The 18,358-nt window shown below is 41.2% G+C and overlaps 1 protein-coding gene across 3 annotated transcripts in view; it reads left to right on the top strand.

Annotated features, from left to right (window-relative positions):
* Positions 1 to 5,318: 5,318 nt before the first annotated feature.
* Positions 5,319 to 18,358, top strand: part of LOC115203200 (potassium voltage-gated channel subfamily C member 1-like) — a 34,267-nt gene continuing 21,227 nt past the window's right edge. For all 3 annotated transcript variants that reach the window (XM_029767646.1, XM_029767645.1, XM_029767644.1), the window contains exon 1: positions 5,319 to 5,929. In XM_029767646.1, the coding sequence (XP_029623506.1) occupies positions 5,393 to 5,929 (537 nt within the window). In that variant the 5' untranslated portion in view covers positions 5,319 to 5,392. The remainder of the gene's footprint in view (positions 5,930 to 18,358) is intronic.

The following is an 18,358-nucleotide window of genomic DNA, read 5'->3' as shown; positions in this document are numbered from 1 at the left end:
GAGAAAGTGAGGCATGGCAGTTTAGGGGGCTATGCCTATTGGGCCAGTGGGTGAGTGGGGCCGCTATTATACAATCATTGTTAGGCCTATTACAAGACCCTGAGTGTGCATAGAGTCGACTTTTTTCTTCCTTAGGTTTATCTGTGACTGGGGCTCCAGGTAGCATGGCATCAAACTGTTGGGTCTGTGTTGTGCTCAGCTTTGCAGTTTAGTAGGCTAGCTAGTTTAAGGTGTAGCCATTCACTTTGGCCTATAGAGAGGCTACAGGCCGCTGTATCATATGGAGTGATATTGTTATTGATATCCTGACAGGACAGGTTAGCTCTGAGATGGAGGTGGAAGCTCATGCATGCATTTTTCATGGCTCATTCAAAGACCCAAATAGAGTGTTTACATTTGAAGTTGGAAGACTTCCAGAATAGGGTAATTCATCAATTGTGATTCTTTGGGAAGCTATACCTCACAGTCACACCACATCTCTAGAAATCACCACCAAATATATATAGGATATAGAGCACAGATCTAGTATGAAAGTATTTCAGCATACAATAGGCACAAGCTATTTGAATATACAGTATGTTATAAAGACACAATAACAACAAAGATTATAAGTAATGTAGTAATACAAGCTTAGATTTGGGGATAGAGTAAGGCAGTCACACTAGCTCATTTCTAAATTGTATTAATTAAATGTAATTAATTTATAAATTACCATTTGGGTATATTGAAATGACAATTGAACAGCCGGGAATCTTCCAGATTGTGCTGTTTTGTGTCCACTGGGTGTCAGCGCTGTACTATATCTTCATTTTAATGGATTCATGTTTTCTGCCATTTTTTACTGTACTTTTCATGAATCACGTCTGAAGAGGATAGCTGAGCATACTATATGCAACACTCTTCAAGTTGTGTGTTTTGTGGGTCAAAGCTGCGTCCTTAATGGTCTTGGGGATATGGTAATGACTGCTCCATCAATCAGTAGTCATTTTAATGGCCGGTAACAATATCTCTTTAGCCTAATCTATTCAGGGATCAGGGATCATCAACTAGATTAAACTGTGGGATGATTTTTTTTGAGTAGTTGTTCAAGGGGACGGAACATAATTTGCGGACTGCAAATTGACCACAAGAAGCTCAAACAGATATAATATTTGACTAAAACATAATCATTTCAAACCTTGCTTACATTTGTTTGTATTCAATCACGTGTCTCTCTGTTATGCGTTGGTTTACTTGGGAACAGATGTCCTTGTGTTTTTACAGTCTTTTATGTCCAACAATAAAAAATACTAAAATTACAAAAGGGTTAACTGTTGTAGCTCATTTTGGGGGCCAACATTTTGGGGGGCAAATAAAACCACCCGTGGGCCAAGACAATAGATGAGTCCAGTCTAAGATCAGACCACTGATCTGGAGTATCCTGATGTTGCTAAGGTAATGGATTCTGTCTGTAAGCTAATAAACTCATATGATCTTGAAAGCTGTTTTAACACACGCGATTGAATGGGCACAACTGAAATTACCGTAATAGCTTTTGCCACAACAGGGCAGTGTCTGTACTGCATAATATACATACTTCTCTCCACATAAGTACTTTTTCCACATAAGTATACTATGTATACGTACCAAGAGTACAGGCTGGTGGTTGTGGTGTAATGGTATTGGGAATATTTTCCTGCACACATTAGGTCCCTTGATACCAATTTAGCAACGTTTCCCATGCCCCAAAGTATTCAGGCTGTTCTGGAGGGAAACGGGGGTCCGACCCGGTACTAGAGGGGTGTACCTAAAATACTGGCAACTAAATGTATATGAGTATACTATTTATAAGTATGTATACTATGTATAAGTAGCTTATATATACAGTACTAGTCAAAAGTTTGGACACACCAACTCATTAAAGTTTTTATTTTGACTATATTCTACATTGTAGAATAATAGTGCAGACATCAAAGCATGAGGAATGCGGAATGCTTTTCCAACAGTCTTGAAGGAGTTCCCACATGTGCTGAGCACTTGTTGGCTGCTTTTCTTTCACTCTGCGGTCCAACTCATCCCAAACTATCTCAATTGGGTTGAGGTCCGGTGATTGTGGAGGCCAGGTCATACGATGCAGCACTCCATAACACTCCTTCTTGGTCAAATAGCCCTTACACAGCCTGGAGTTGTGTTGGGAAATTGTCCTGTTGAAAAACAAATGATAGTCCAACTAAGCGCAAACCAGATGGGATGGCGTATCGCTGCAGAATGCTGTGGGAGCCAATCTAGTTAAGTGTACCTTGAATTCTAAATAAATCTCAGACAGTGTCACCAGAAAAGCACCCTCACACCATCACACCTCCTCCTCCATGCTTCACGGTGGGAACCACACATGCAGAGATCATCCGTTCACCTACTCTGCGTCTCCCAAAGACACAGCGGTTGAAAAAATAAATAAATAATACGATTTCCCCCGGTCTAATGTCCACTGCTTTTGTTTCTTGGCCCAAGCAAGTCTCGTCTTCTTATTGGTGTCCTTTAGTAGTGGTTTCTTTGCAGCAATTAGACCATGAAGGCCTGATTCACACAGTCTCCATTGAATAGCTGATGTTGAGATGTAACTGTTACTTGAACTCTGTGAAGCATCTTTTTGGGCTGCAATTTCTGAGGCTGGTAACTCTAATTAACTTATCCTCTGCAGCAGAGGTAACTCCGGGTCTTCCTTTCCTGTGGCAGTCCTCATGAGAGCCAGTTTCATCATAGCGCTTGATGGTTTTTGCGACTGCACTTGAAGTAACAATCAAAGTTCTTGAAATTTACCCGATTGATTGACTTCCATGTCTTAATGTAATGATGGACTGTCATTTCTCTTTGCTTATTTGAGCTGTTCTCGTCATAATATGGACTTGGTCTTTTACCAAATAGGGCTATCTTCTGTATACCACCCATACCTTGTCACAACACAACTGACTGGCCCAAGATCATTCAGAAGGAAAGAAATTCCCCAAATTAACTTTTAACAAGGCGCACCTGTTCATTGAAATGCATTCCAGGGGACTACCTCATGAAGCTGGTTGAGAGAATGCCAAGAGTGTGCAAAGCTGTCATCAAGGCAAAGGGTGGCTACTTTAAAGAATCTCAAATTTAAAATCTATTTTGTTTAGCACTTTTTTGGTTACTACATGATTTCATATGTGTTATTTCATCATTTTGATGTCTTCACTATTATTCTACAATGTAGAAAATAGTGAAAATAAAGAGAAACCCTTGAATGAGTAGGTGTGTCCAAACGTTTGACTGGTACTGTATATATACACTACCTTTCAAAAGTTTGGGGTCACATAGAAATTTCCTTCTTTTTGAAAGAAAAGCAAATTTTTTGTCCATTAAAATAACATCAAATTGATCCGAAATACAGTGTAGATATTGTTAATGTTGTAAATGACTATTGTAGCTGGAAACGGCAGATTTTTTATGGAATATCTACATAGGCGTACAGAGGCCCATTATCAGCAACCATCACTCCTGTGTTCCAATGGCATGTTGTGTTAGGTAATCCAAGTTTATAATTTTAAAAGGCTAATTGATCATTAGAAAACCCTTTTGCAATTATGTTAGCACAGCTGAAAACTGTTGTTCTGATTAAAGAAGCAATAAAACTGGCCTTCTTTAGACTAGTTGAGTATCTGGAGCATCAGCATTTGTGGGTTCAATTACAGGCTCAAAATGGTCAGAAACAAATAAATTTCTTCTGAAACTCATCAGTCTATTCTTGTTCTGAGAAATGAAGGCGAGAAGTTGCCAAGAAACTGAACATCTCGTACAATGCTGTGTACTACTCCCTTCACAGAACAGCGCAAACTGGCTCTAACCAGAATAGAAAGAAGAGTGGGAGGCCCCGGTGCACAAATGAGCAAAAAGACAAGTACATTAGAGTGCCTAGTTTGAGAAACAGACACCTTACATGTCCTTTGCAACTCTGCCTTGAAGGACTTTTTGTATATTAAAATAACATCAAATTGATCAGAAATACAGTGTAGACATTGTTAATGTTGTAAATGACTATTGTAGCTGGAAACGTCAGATTTTTTAATGGAATATCTACATAGGCGTAGAGGCCCATTTTCTTTAAAAAACAAGGACATTTCTAAGTGACCCCAAACTTTTGAATGGTAGTGTATATATATATATATATATATATATATACTGCTCAAAAAAATAAAGGGAACACTTAAACAACACAATGTAACTCCAAGTCAATCACACTTCTGTGAAATCAAACTGTCCACTTAGGAAGCAACACTGATTGACAATACATTTCACACATATATATGGAGCACTAACTGTTACAAATAGTAAATTGACTCAACTTCATGCTCAAAATAATTGTGTTGTCATGTAGGTGATTCACCTGTGTGGAAACTAGTATGTGACCTGTCCATTGTGCTGACAGAGCCCAAACAGCTGTCCGCGACACACCCCTCATCAATTTAGTTGCATGCACCTGTGCATCCTTTTGAATTAATGGATGTTATTTAATGTTCATTACAAAACCATGTCAAGGAGTCTGTACAACCCTGCATATACTGCAGGCTCTCCTCTCATCCTCCTCTGAACACAATTTCGAAAAGAACACATTAAGTTGCAGTGGCACTCATTCAAGGATCTGTGTTTTAGGCATATAGGATTTCAAGAACTTTATCGAATACAGAACATGTACAGTAATTGTCAAGAATCAATGTTGATCTCCCTGTAGCAGTCCTGCATCTGGGATCAAGGAGGAGAATATAAAGAAAGAAAAGGGACTAGGGAGTGCAAGAGCCTTGTCTCAAAGACAGTGGGAGGGGGATGATGAGAGAGAGAGAGAGGAGGGAGGGAGTGTGAGGAGTGTGCACTCAGAGAGACTGGTGCTGTCCGTTCAGCACCACAGCCCTCATCTTTCGTTGAATGCCACAAGGGGTGTACGTTTCCCTAATTAAAAGACGGCGTGGATTTGGAACTAGGTTTTCATTATATGGAGTCATAGCCTACACACATTTTTCATCAACGCTTTTCGGAAGGGTTTTCGTCTTTGGTTTTGTGATGTAGCTTAACCATGAACATTTAGATTTTTTTCCATCCTGTTTCTGGGGCAGGCACAGGCTGTTTCTTGCTTTAGCTCACCTTGCAACTATATCAAACATCCGTTGAGGCATTGCTTTCTTTTGTATTATTAAAAGTTGGGATTTTTCTGAATGCTTGAGTGGAGCCTGTGCTTTGCCAGAGGCTGAACAAAAGAAGTCGGGAAGAAATCTGCTTTCTCTTTTCCTCTTTCAACTCGAGTTCATGTGTCGGCCGGATCTCACTGCGTTGCCTCGCACATATTTTGCAATATAATGCCTGGAACCTGCTCGAGACATGCCTAAGCGACGCAATGGGCCAAGGCGACGAGAACGATCGTATTGTGATTAACGTGGGAGGTATCAGACACCAGACCTACCGTAGCACCCTTCGTACATTACCGGGCACCCGGTTAGCTTGGCTCGCCGAGCCCGATGCCCACAGTCACTTTGACTATGATCCCAAGATTGAAGAATTTTTCTTTGACCGGCACCCGGGTGTGTTTGCCCACATCCTCAACTACTATAGGACTGGGAAGTTGCACTGCCCTGCAGATGTTTGCGGCCCTTTGTACGAGGAGGAGTTGGCGTTCTGGGGTATCGATGAGACCGACGTGGAACCATGTTGTTGGATGACTTATCGGCAACATCGAGAGGCAGAGGAGGCATTGGATAGTTTTGGGGGTGGGCCCCCCGAGAATTCAGAGGAGGATGGGGATGAGGAAACGCTGGGAATGATCAATAGGTTGGCTCTTGATGGACCAGATGCCAAATCCGGGGGGCATTGGCGACGTTGGCAGCGTTTGCTTTGGGCACTTTTCGAGGATCCCTATTCTTCTAAATATGCAAGGGTAAGTAAGGGTTGGAATCAGTCATCTTGAGTCAATAAAAGTTTAGATAGTCCTACTAATGGCCTAAAAAAACAATGCTTTACAATCTCTCTCTCTCTCTCTCTCTCTCCATGCCCGTGTGCATGTGTGTGAGTGTGTGAAAGAGAGATATTTGCTTTAACATAGTTCCTTTCACGCTCATCCAACGTTCACCCAATAAAAATTGGGTTCATTGTATCTTAGTAATAGGGCTCGTGAAAATTAATTGGGATTTTAAGCTTAAAGTTGAAATCTGAAGTTGGTACATACATTTTTAGACTTTTAAATGAATGACATATACCCATTGATTATTGAATAATATAACTTACAAATTCCTGATTAGCTTAGTTGAACTGTCGTAGCCCATCAGAACCCAAAATATAAGCTTGTTTTACTTAATTGTTAAACAAGTCAATTGTAAACAAACGCTGTATTGTCTCTAAAATGTTGATATCATGAATGGTCAGAACTTGCATCCATAGCCCTGTCTGTGAATTTGAAAGTGGTTACATTTCTCCAGCCCCATCTCTCAGCTGTTTACCAGAACAGTGGTGGGGTAAAGGCTTTGTTATTGTTTGAACTACAGATTTCCCCTTTAATGGGTCCATCGCCACACACGTATCGCAAAGTGATGATGCACTGCGCTCACTCTCTGAGTTGTGCATTCTGGGCGTCTTGTCGCATTGATCGACTGCCTCCTTACCTGCAGTTCAGCTGTGCAACATGCAGCCACCCTGCTTTCAGTCCATGTGAGGTCTTATGAATTAACTCACAAGGACTAGATAAAATAAAACTTAGAATGAGAGTTTAATTGTTTATATGCCCCTCACCGTTTTTAATGAGGACCAGGATGTGTGGGGGAGTTAAGACATGCACTTGGCTCTTTCCTAAGCTGGAACAGAACGGTGATCAAGAAGATTAATATTTGTGATGGTCAATCGTTACATTGCGTGCTTGGAGCTGTCCATGTTCTGTAGGCTTGTAGCTGTATTTAGAACCTAATTATTAGCTTTGCCTGAACTTTCTGTCTCTTCTCCTTGTAAATGAACTTAGCTTTGAACAACAACACCTATCACACTTGGTATTCCGATCCCCAATTCATTTTTGTTTCACTTGAAAACAATTCAAAAGTAGTCTCTTACTGACCCAACAGGATCCTGACCCACTGACCTGAGACAGCTGGGACGGAGATGCAGGGATCAGAAATCCATCCTCCCCTGGCTCAGCACAGGATACAACATGTTAGAGTATAACATCTTCAGAATGTATCTATAATCAATCAACTGGTCAATCAATAAATATACATTATGCAGCATATATGTTATGTTTTGGTTAGTTATTGGTCCCCTTGCTGTTCCTAGGAGACTGAACAGTTTGCAAATTACGTAAGTGCAAGCAATAGCCTCTGCTTTGGCTCTGGCAATTTCCATAAATGCTTAGATCAATGTGTATAAGTGCATCTGCTTACTCGTTTAGACTGGAGCATACTGGCTTGACTCCAGCTTTTGCACCTCCCATTTCTCCTGAGGGGCAGTGATTACAATAGTGCAGGGTTGAGTAACAATATATTCTACCCTCTCTCTTCCACTAGCTAAGTGTATTGTCTACACTCTGGTTCTCTCAAATAGCCTCCTTCCCATTGTCTCACTCTCTTTACCTGTTTCTCATTCTCAGTTGTCGTGTCTTTGGCTATGCCGGATTAAGTGATATGACATGCAATTCTATAAAATCCTTTCTCTGTAATTAATATTACCTGATTAAGCTAATCATGTAAATGTAATTAACTAGAAAGTCGGTGTTACATTCGTCGTAAGAAGGAGACCAAGGTGCAGCGTGGTAAGCATACATCTTACGTTTATTTGATGAACACCGATAAAACAAAGAAAATACAAAACGAACGTAAAGTTCTGCAGGCTTCACAGCAGCAATACAAAAACAAGATCCCACAATCACAGGTGGGAAAAAGGGCTGCCTAAGTATGATCCCCAATCAGCGACAACGATAAACAGCTGCCTCTGATTGGGAACCATACTTGGCCAACAAAGAAATAGCAACATAGATATGCCCACCCAAGTCACACCCTGACCTAACAAAATAGAGAATAAAAAAGGCTCTCTAAGGTCAGGGCATGACAGTTGGGGCACCACGAAAGAGTGTTTATAGAGCTGTTATCTTCCGAATAAACTCTTAAAGACCTAGTAATATTTGACATCAATAGCAGTCAATATTAATCGTCACCTTATTCCAGTCTCATCTGAAAGTTGTAAATTCTTGATTATCTTCACGAACCCTGGCTAACAAGTTGAATCAGCAATACAAACTTTGGTTTAATTATTTATTTACTAAATAATCACAGAGAATTACATATACACAGAATGCAAATTATGTCATACAGAAAACATCCCTGGTGGATGGAGCCGACATGACGGCTGGTTACACAAAGGAAAGGGGGTTGGGTTTGAGTGAAAGAGCGGGAGAGACAGAGGAACAAAGGGAGAAACTATGCTATCATAAATACAGTATCTTATGCATTCTAAATTACCGCCCATTTGGAAAAGGAAAATGCAATAAATATTTTCTCTGAGCTGCGCTTCGGTAGATTGGTCATGGATGCTGGCCGTGTTGCCCAACAGAGATCTTCCTGTCCTCGGAAGAATGTCTCTGGTGGTAAATTGGATACGTTGTAGTATCGTCGTTGTGTTAGACTGTATCCGTCGTCCGTCCTTTCCTAGCCCACGTTTACAGTGGCCGCTACTAACTCAACGGCTAGGAGGTATCACTTCTGTAGTGAATAAGAGTTCAAAGTTTATACCATTCGCAACCAAAGCTCACGCTGAGGTTGGCTTAGTTCTGTAGTTGACATGTTAGTCCTTTTAACGTGGAACCGTCGTCCTCACGTCCTCGGAACAGCTTATTATCTGAATCCTTCTGACATCGGACGTCACCCTAATGTACCCGGAACAGCTTATTATCTGAGTGTCACGCCCTGACCATAGAGAGCCCTTGGTTCTCTATGGAGTAGTAGGTCAGGGCGTGACTAGGGGGTGTTCTAGTTCAATATTTCTATGTTGGTGTTTTGTATGGTTCCCAATTACAGGCAGCTGGTAATCGTTGCCTCTAATTGGAGATCATATTTAGGTAGCCATTTTTCCCACCTGTGTTTGTGGGATATTGTTTGTATTGGTGCTTGTGTCACCACGTAGTCACGGTGTGTTGCGTGTTTATTGTTTTGGTTAAAGAAGTTTCACTTTAAATAAATATGTGGAACTCAACAAACGCTGCGCCTTGGTCCGTCTCTTACAACAACCGTGACACTGAGTCCTTTTAACGTGAGGCTGCAGGCCTCGCGTACTCGGAACAGAAAGTTATATTTTCGAAAAGGGCTATATATAGGAGGGGAGAGAAGGGAGTGTTTCATAGTTTATAACCAATGTCTCTTCACGTGGGCGGGCCACTGTGTGAGCATAGCTCTAACTTTATGAAAACCCAATTCTCTCATTTGGAAGCTAAAATTCCATTTCATCTTTTCACAAATAGTTTCATATTTATACATTTAAATTGCACAACATTTCCATGTAAATCTGATAACTATAAGGTGTGGACTTTCCACGATACAGTTTATGTCATCCTATCATTAATAAGAATGTCTCAGATGACAACCGAACTGACATTCATTAAGTACCAACGCATATTTTCAACTGGTTGGATTACCAAAATAAGGTTCCTTCCCCCCACCTTTTGATGTTCCCCAACTCTCTATGTTTAACAAAGGCTTTTCAAGAATACTTCACTAGAGTCAAGAGAGGAAAGGGAGAAAGGTATTTATGGGGGGTCATAAACCTTACCGACAGGCCAACGTCATGACACAGTCTTTCATTGTGACAGTAAATCGTTGAGTTACTATGAATGACCATGTACTGGTGCCTTAGCAACTGGCGATCACATGAACATAGAGACCATGCAGTGTACACAGACACACCATAGGGCCTTCACAGAGCATTGTGAGAGCAAAACGTGAAGCTACAGTTGTAGGATCTTAATTTGATCCCTTATGTTGCTGCGAATGCACCACAGGAAATGTAGTTAAGCTTTGTGATTTACATAAATTCACTGAAAACCCACACTAACACACGGTTACATTAACAGCATTGCTCTCTTCATGTAGCCTAAATTTGGTCAGCTCATAGCCTAACGACCGATCAAGCAACATTATGGAGTAAACGTTTAAATCCTGTTGCAGCTAGATTATTTTGCTGTGACAATCCTTTCTTTACTGATCAATTATGTGAGATGAACTAGCCAGGGAGTCGATTAGTTGTTATTAAATCCTCATTAGGCCCAGTTTTGGTCAGCAGGGGCAAACGTAACACTGATCTCAGAGGAAGAACATATTGACCATCCGTCCTTATCTTTTGCTCCAGTAACGTTGGTTTCCTCCTATGTAAATAATAGTTATAGAAGGTAGAAAGGAAAGAATTACATTTTTATATCCCCTTTGTTTGTGCTGGGAGACAAGGAGGACCTCATTATCACCTTTCTTAATAAACACCCAACCTCACCTGGGTGACAAGGAGGACCTCATTATCACCTTTCTTAATAAAGTCCCAATCTCACCTGGGTGACAAGGAGGGCCTCATTATCACCTTTCTTAATAAACACCCAACCTCTCCTCTGCCTCCTCATACACCCTCCTGCCCTGCTGGCAGACATGCTGCGCTTCCACTCTATATCCCACTTGACATGCAGAATTAATACTTAGGTATTACATGGTGATTAATGCAGTGGTGATGTAAGTAAATGCAGTTACATACAGTACCTGTGTATGTGAAGCAGGTGTGTCTTGTATAACTACATTTCTGTGTAGTGGTACTCATGTTGCTTTCAGATATGGCTCACATACTCCCAGTGAGCACTATATGGATTTTTTATTTAACTAGTCAAGTCAGTTAAGAACAAATTCTTATTTACAATGACGACCTAGGAACAGTGGGTTAACTGCCTTGTTCAGAACGACAGATTTTTACCTTGTTGGCCCAACGCTCTAACCACTTGGCTACCTGCCTCCCCATTAAATGAACCTGCCTTTAGTTTGGAAGGCAATCTGGGGGAATTTAGACTGACCATAATTCAGACACGTGGCTACAACTACTTGTCGTCCTACTTATGAAAGGGGTCATTGAGGCATCTTGTGCCCTTGGACTGTTGATGACTTGGCCCTTACTGCCTGGATTTGCGAGAGGGCAAGTCGTTAGATTAGTTTATTGATCAATCTAATCGCTGCTCATGTAAGGATGTAAATAAATACTTAAGTAAAATGTGTTTAAATGGTGAGGATGATGAGAAATGACTTTGTGCAGCTGGGAAAGAAGGAAGAGCATGACTGAATGCAGTTTGGTGGGGTTTTGGGACAGGTAGGGTAGATGTGGGTTTGTTTAGGTTAGAAGTGGAAGTGGGAGCTGCTGGATGGGAATGGGTAGGAGGTTTCTTTTCACTCAGCCATGGCTGTGGGTTGTAATGTTTCACTCCACGTCACATAAGAAACACAGCAGTGAGTTTATGTCGAGTGAGAGCTTTGAAATCAATATCATGCTTTTAAAGTGGACATGTCAGCTTTAACGTGAGGAGCCTACTGACCATACAGACACCCTGCCAGCTACCATGACCTTCAGCTATCTGGGAGGAAACTGCTCTTGAGTTTAGAATGAGATCCAGTCTACTTAAAAAGAATGAGAAAAGTGCACCTACATGGAAAGTAGCTATACGTCTACGTAATCACCCTAGAGAGACAGTGTGGCTGGGACGGCAGCTTCTAACCTCACAGAGTGAGTAACAGATCCAGGCTGAACTGAACATAGCAAGGCTGGTTGCTCCTTTGGGGGCTGGAGCGATTAGCGTTAATTAGGCCGCAGAAGCAGAGTTGGGCACAGACCCTGGTAATTAATGGAGAGAGAGAGGGAGGCATCCTATTACACAAGAGACATGCTGCACGGCTAACCTTGCCACATTTGAACCGGAAGTCATCTAGGTTTTAAGGAGATCCACACGGAGACCGGCTCGTCTGGAGGGCTGGGGCCGAGATAGATGGACATATTGTTTTATCAAACAACACCAGCTCTTAGTCTATCATGTGGCATGCTGTAGTACATTGTGTATTGATGTATGAACACACATCATGCACATGTAGGTGAGCATGTGCATGATACACATCGACACAGTCCAACTCCAATAGGGAAATGCACAAACCAATCAAAAGCTGGTCACTGAGATATCTAACGCAGCTCTTGCTCCCAAAAGAAGTGGAGCAGGACACCCCTTAAAAAGCAGTGGGGTTCGTCCCTGCGCTCCTGTATAATTAATATCCCATGCAGAGAGGAATGAGGCACCCAGCTAAAAGCACTCAAACTGGGGCAAATATAGAGTCAGAATACAGGCCTCTCACGCCACCATTACACTGCCAAACAGAGATGAAAGTTAGACTCACTTGTTCTGCCTTCATCTACAAGATAACACTGGCTCCAACAACCTTTACTCTGAACATACACCCAACAGTCATCTGACAAATCCTAAACACCAAAACGATTTGATCTTCATGACCTGCAAAACCACAAGATTTTCTGTCTTTCCAGTTTCGGCCTGAATGGTCTGGCATGGGGAGGGAGTGTTTTTTCAGTTTATTCATCACTTTTGTCCGTTAGCTATACATGCTGGCATAGCCATTACCTCAGCCAGACCATACCATCTGACATGGGGGTGTCACTCAGATTTATCCCACTGAAGATATAACCCATATAAGACTGTTTTTTAAATGTTGAGCCCTCCCTGTTGACATACTTGCCCTACTTAAGGGCAACCCAGTTTTCACAGAAAACACTCATGTGTGGCTCTCAAATATCACTATGATTATTGAATGAAATACATGTCTTTCAATAGCTTAGTCTCAATGAAAAGAAAATAGATTAAAACTACAGTGATTTAGCTGTTTTGATTGAGATTGTTTTTCATTTGAATGTTAAGTCAAAGTGAATGTGTTTCTTGCTCCGTGCTAATTGGTGGACCAGAAATGGACAGAGACATTAGGGACAGCAGGCAGGGTGACAGCATGATTATGGACGAGGAGGGAAGTAAGGCTTCACTGAGGGAAGCAGGGATATCCTCAGAACGCTGTCAACAATGTGACTAGAGGCTTTTCAACGGCTCGTCATGTTTTTATCTGACATTAGGCTTATTATGTCAGAATTCCCTCAGATTCATCTGATGTTTACTCACATGTTCATAAGTGTATTTATATTAAGTGTGTGTGTGACTTAAAAAAATATGATTTAGTATGACAAATATGAAATAACCAAGATAGCCAAACACAGTATACAGTACAGCAGGATGCAACTCCCACAACAATATCACAGGGCATGTTCGTGGACAATAACACACACCTACTGTATGTAGTCACTTGCTATTGGTATGTGTGGCCAAGGTGATTACTGATGGATATACGCCTGTCTGCTCCAAGACCTCTCCATCACGGTTCACAACTCCACGGTGTCTCCCTCCCAGAGTGCAAAGAGCCATGACGTGACCCTGGACAACAACCTGTTGTTCTCTGCAAACATCAAAGCAGTGACTCGCTCCTGCAGGTTCATGCTTTACAACATCCGTAGAGTACGAGCCTACCTCAGACAGGAAGCGGGCACAGGTCCTAATCCAGGCACTTGTCATCTCCCATCTGGACTATTGCAACTCAATGTTGGATGGGCTCCCTGATGTGCCATCAAACCCCTACAACTTATCCAGAACACTGCAGCCCGCCAGGTTTTCAACCTTCCCAAGTTATCCAATGTCACCCTACTCCTCCGCACACTCCACTGGCTTCCAGTCAAAGCTCGTATACACTAGAAGACCATGGTACTTGCCTATAGAGCAGCAAGAGGAACTGCCCTTCCCTTCCTTCCGGATGTGCTCAAACCCTACACCACAACCCGAGCACTCCGTTCTGCCACATCAGGGCTCTTGGCCCTCCCACCCCTACGGGAGGGCAGCTCCCGCTCATCTCAGTCCAAGCGCTTCTCTTTCCAGGCACACCAGTGGTGGAACCAGCTTCTCCCTGAAGCTAAGACAGCATAGTCCCGGCCCATCTTCCAAAAACATCTAAAAACCTACTTCTTCAAAGAGTGTCTTAAATAATCCCACAGCACCCCCCCATCACCTCGCCCCATTTAAAAAATAGAAAAGGATTTTGTGATCTAACTCTTGCACTTGAAAAAATCTACTTACTATGACTATCTTAAGATGAATGCACTAACTGTAAGTCGCTCTGGATAAGAGCTTCTGCAAAATTACTAAAATGTAAGTGTTTTGTGTGAGTGGTGTGGGCAGCAGTGATGATGAGGAATGGCACACTGGCACTGAGAACGGGGACCACTGACACACATGCCCTAGGCAAATGTTTTGTCTGTCTGTTGCTGGGGGAGTACATTATCAGAGAGTGCAGGCGTTAAACCCAGGCCATGGGATAGCATGATGATGCACGGCTTCCTTATAATGCTCACTTATTGCTATCCCAACCACTTCAGCCAAGTGTCTGAGTCCTTCAGTATCTCATCATTTACCTTGGTGTTTATCTGCCTACATATATTGTCATTCATGTTACAGTATGTTACACCTCGGTGCTTGAGTCTCAGTAATCATAAGGGTTCTTGAGCTAAGTTAGTATACATAATTCAAGAATCATTCTCTATCATTTCTGTCCTCTCATCAAAATAGAGGCTTTCATAGTCGATGTGAGTAATTTACCAAAAGCAAGGCATTGGAACAGTTGGAACAGAGCCACATTATGTGTTGGCACTATCAAGTCACGTTATTTGAAGTGTTTAGATAACTTAGAGCCAAACTAATTGATAGACGGTTTTAGTAAAGGCTTTGCCTTTGATATTTGAATATGGCTGGCTTGAAGAAGATATAGTCAAGATGTGCAATTTCTCATTCTTCTTCTTCCTATAGTTTCAGATGACCCAATCTGTTGTGGTTTGTGTATGAATGGATTTGTAAAGTTCATTATAGTGCTGTAAATGCTACATATGCATTCTCTCTTTTCGATGTGCACAGTAGCAATAGTTTCATAGCAATAACCTTTTCATGTTTTATCTCCCACCAGAGACTGCAGTAGGTGAGTGGAGCAGGGAGGGAGGTGGTTGTGGAGCTCTGAGCTAACTCAGCATTCTGAGGCATCATACAGCTTCAGCAGCACATGTTCAATCTCTACTGTCTCTACTGTCTCTACTGGCACTCTCAGATCATACTCTGACAGGGTAATCTAATTACAACCTAATACTAAAAACAGCCAGCAAGCATTTCAACCTTGCAAGCATACCATGGTTACCAAGGGCTGTTACTGTGCTAACAAATGTCTTCCAAACAAATGTTCAATCCATCAGTTCCATATGACTTCCATTTTACAGTATAAAGGATCTGATGTAGGCTATTTGTTGATTTGTTGGAGAGAAAACCAATATAGTCTTTTTTACATTTGCATGACCTTGTCACTAAATGTGTATGTTATATGAATTTTGTTTCTGGACTTGACTGCCTGTATAGCATTAGTTTCATTCATTGGCGATATAATATCATTTTTTATCAATGAAAGCCACTTATGATATTAGCTGCTGATTAAAATGTTTTTTATTACCTTTATTGTAGTTAACAGGGAGTCATGCTGAGACCAAAGTCTCTTTCACAGATGAGCCCTGTATACACATTAATACACCTCAAACACATCAATACTCACATCAATATTCACATCAATATTCACATCGATATAGCAAAAGCAAAACACATACAGGATGGATGATACAGGAGGGGTTGAGCCAACTGTGGATGAGGTCTTAGCTGTTTATGTTGTCGGTAGTTACATTGGAATGTCTCTATTTATTGACACTGCTTTTAAACTGTCAGTCAAGGCCTTTCTAGAACTGCAAGGGAGTTCACACAAAGGCTAAGCATCTCATGAGAGTGTCTGCTAAAATGACGTAAATGTAGATGGACAATTATTAGGCAAGGTCTGTAACTTGATCCCTACACGGTAAAAATAATGCATGTTGTTTTTAAGATAATTTACTGGCAGCCAGTTACCTGTAAGTTACTGAAGAACATGGTACAGTATGTTACCGTAAATATTACAGGATTTCTTTTAACCCCACGGAGACAGTCCTTGATTCACAGAAAACAACATTATCCACCCTCCTCATCAACATGTGAAAAGGTCCCCAGGGTTCTATTTTGACATATTTTGCAGACACTCTTATCCAGAACGACTTACAGTAGTGAGTGCATTCAGTTTCATATTTGTTCATACTGGTCCCCCGTGGGAATCAAACCCACAACCCTGGCATTGTGAGTGCTATGCTCTACCAACTGAGTCTTACAGCACCTCACACTTTTTCTCTCTTCTCTCTCATGCAGATTCATGCCTAATAACATTTAGGAACAAACTCAAACAAACACACTTTACATGAAACAAATACACTATATATACAAAAGTATTTATCTAAAATTACACATACTGCATGTAATACACACTCATAAACAAGCAATGCAAAAACATTGTCACAAACGCATACAGTAAGCACAGAGAAAGGCAGATGGATGGAGGGAAAGGTCGTTACATAAGAGAACATGACATGCTTTCATCTCTAGGAGGCATGAGTCTAAAAGAGACGGAGAGTGTGGGAGGGGTTGTAGGAGAGAAGGGTCTGGTTGCAGTTTTATTTTGTTTAGCATTGACTCAATGCTGTCTCCTACACTTACAATGGCACTGTGACTGAAACATCTACAGACATAGGATCTTAATTTGAGGCAGTTTGCTACAGCAGGAAAATAATCTTACAGCTATAGGAAATGTGAATTATTATGTGGATTATAATTAATGGACATTTTTTGTAGGGGTTGATACATTTTTCGTTAGGGCAAATCAAGTCTGAAATGCCAAACTTTAGAAGCCTTTTTAATACTCAAAAACACTACAAGTTTGCATTTCAGCAAAAAAAACTGTGATCAAATTAAGATCCTACATCTGTAACTTACTTCAAACATTTCCTGATTAAGCATTTGATATACTTGCCATGTACACGCTTTCTGTGGCATAGTCTACTTTGCAGCCTTTTAACTTAATTACATTGTGTATTCACTATCTCAAGGCATCCTCTCAAACAAACAACATGCTTGCGATGTTGTTGTGTATTGTTAGATATTACTGCACTGTTGGAGCTAGGAACACAAGCATTCTGCTACACCTGCAAGAACATCTGCTAAATATGTGTATATGACCAATACAATTTGCAGAGTAGAACCCACAGCAAAATCCAAATATCTCCAAATATTTTGTGCTCAATACCATTGATTTAACTCCATATTGAATGTTAATATCCTTGCAGTATTCTGCTCAGTGGTTGTGTCCTTAAACTAGCAAGTACAGCACACTGCCAAGTGTCACACTCAGACTTACATACAGTATTTCTTATGGTCACATTTCTATCTTTATTAATCTCTGTCCATTAAGCTTCTTATTTAATGGTGTTGTTGTTAATTCAGTTCCATGTAGCAGAGGCTTGGTAGTGAAGCTGCTGGGTGTTTATTTCCCAACGGTATGGCTTCTATAACCATCTCTGATGAGTGTGTGATGTGTTCTGACAGAAAGGCCTGCTGATTGGTTGCCTTGGAGGAAGGTTACACTCTCAGTTATAAACTCAGCGTTGTCCTTGGCTCCCTCCCACTGAAGGGTGAGGACTTGCCAGCCCAGACACAAAGGGGAAAATAACCACCTTCTCAAATAGAGCTGATAGGTGTAGTGCAAGTGCTTGCTTGATTTGGTCAGTCTGCAGTATAGACATTATGTTTGGGTCGGCGGCAGTTCTGTGCGTGGGATTGTACTGTATGAGTGGGATTGTAGGTAGGTAGTCCTGTGTGCAGGTGGTTCCTTCACCTGTAATGCAAACAGGACAATGGCTCATGTTCAGCACTTCTAAAACTTATTTGCTCCAAACCGGAATAATACAGTTAAAGGATCTTAATTTGATCCCCCTGTTGCAGGAGAGCTTTCCCTCAATGCAGGACATTTAAAACTTGTAGTGTAATTGAGGTTTAAAGAAGATTTCTGAAGGTTGTCATTTCCACTTTGAAATTTCAGACTTGATTTTCCCTTACGAAAAAAGTGTATCAACCCCTACAAAAAAGTCCATTAATTATAATCCACATAATATTTCTAATTTCCTGTTGCTGAAGGATTATCTTCCTGCTGTAGCAAATTAGCTCAAATTAAGATCATACATCTGTACGTTATGTCTTTTGGGTTATTTTCACTTGCCTATTACAGTGGTGGAAATTTGACTCCCTAATGGTTCATTCAAATGACTTCCTGGCTTT

The sequence above is a fragment of the Salmo trutta genome, chromosome 12, assembly GCF_901001165.1.
Source record: "Salmo trutta chromosome 12, fSalTru1.1, whole genome shotgun sequence".
NCBI lineage: Eukaryota > Metazoa > Chordata > Actinopteri > Salmoniformes > Salmonidae > Salmo > Salmo trutta.
Note: the sequence above shows the minus strand (reverse complement) of the source record. Positions and strands in the feature narration are given on the sequence as shown.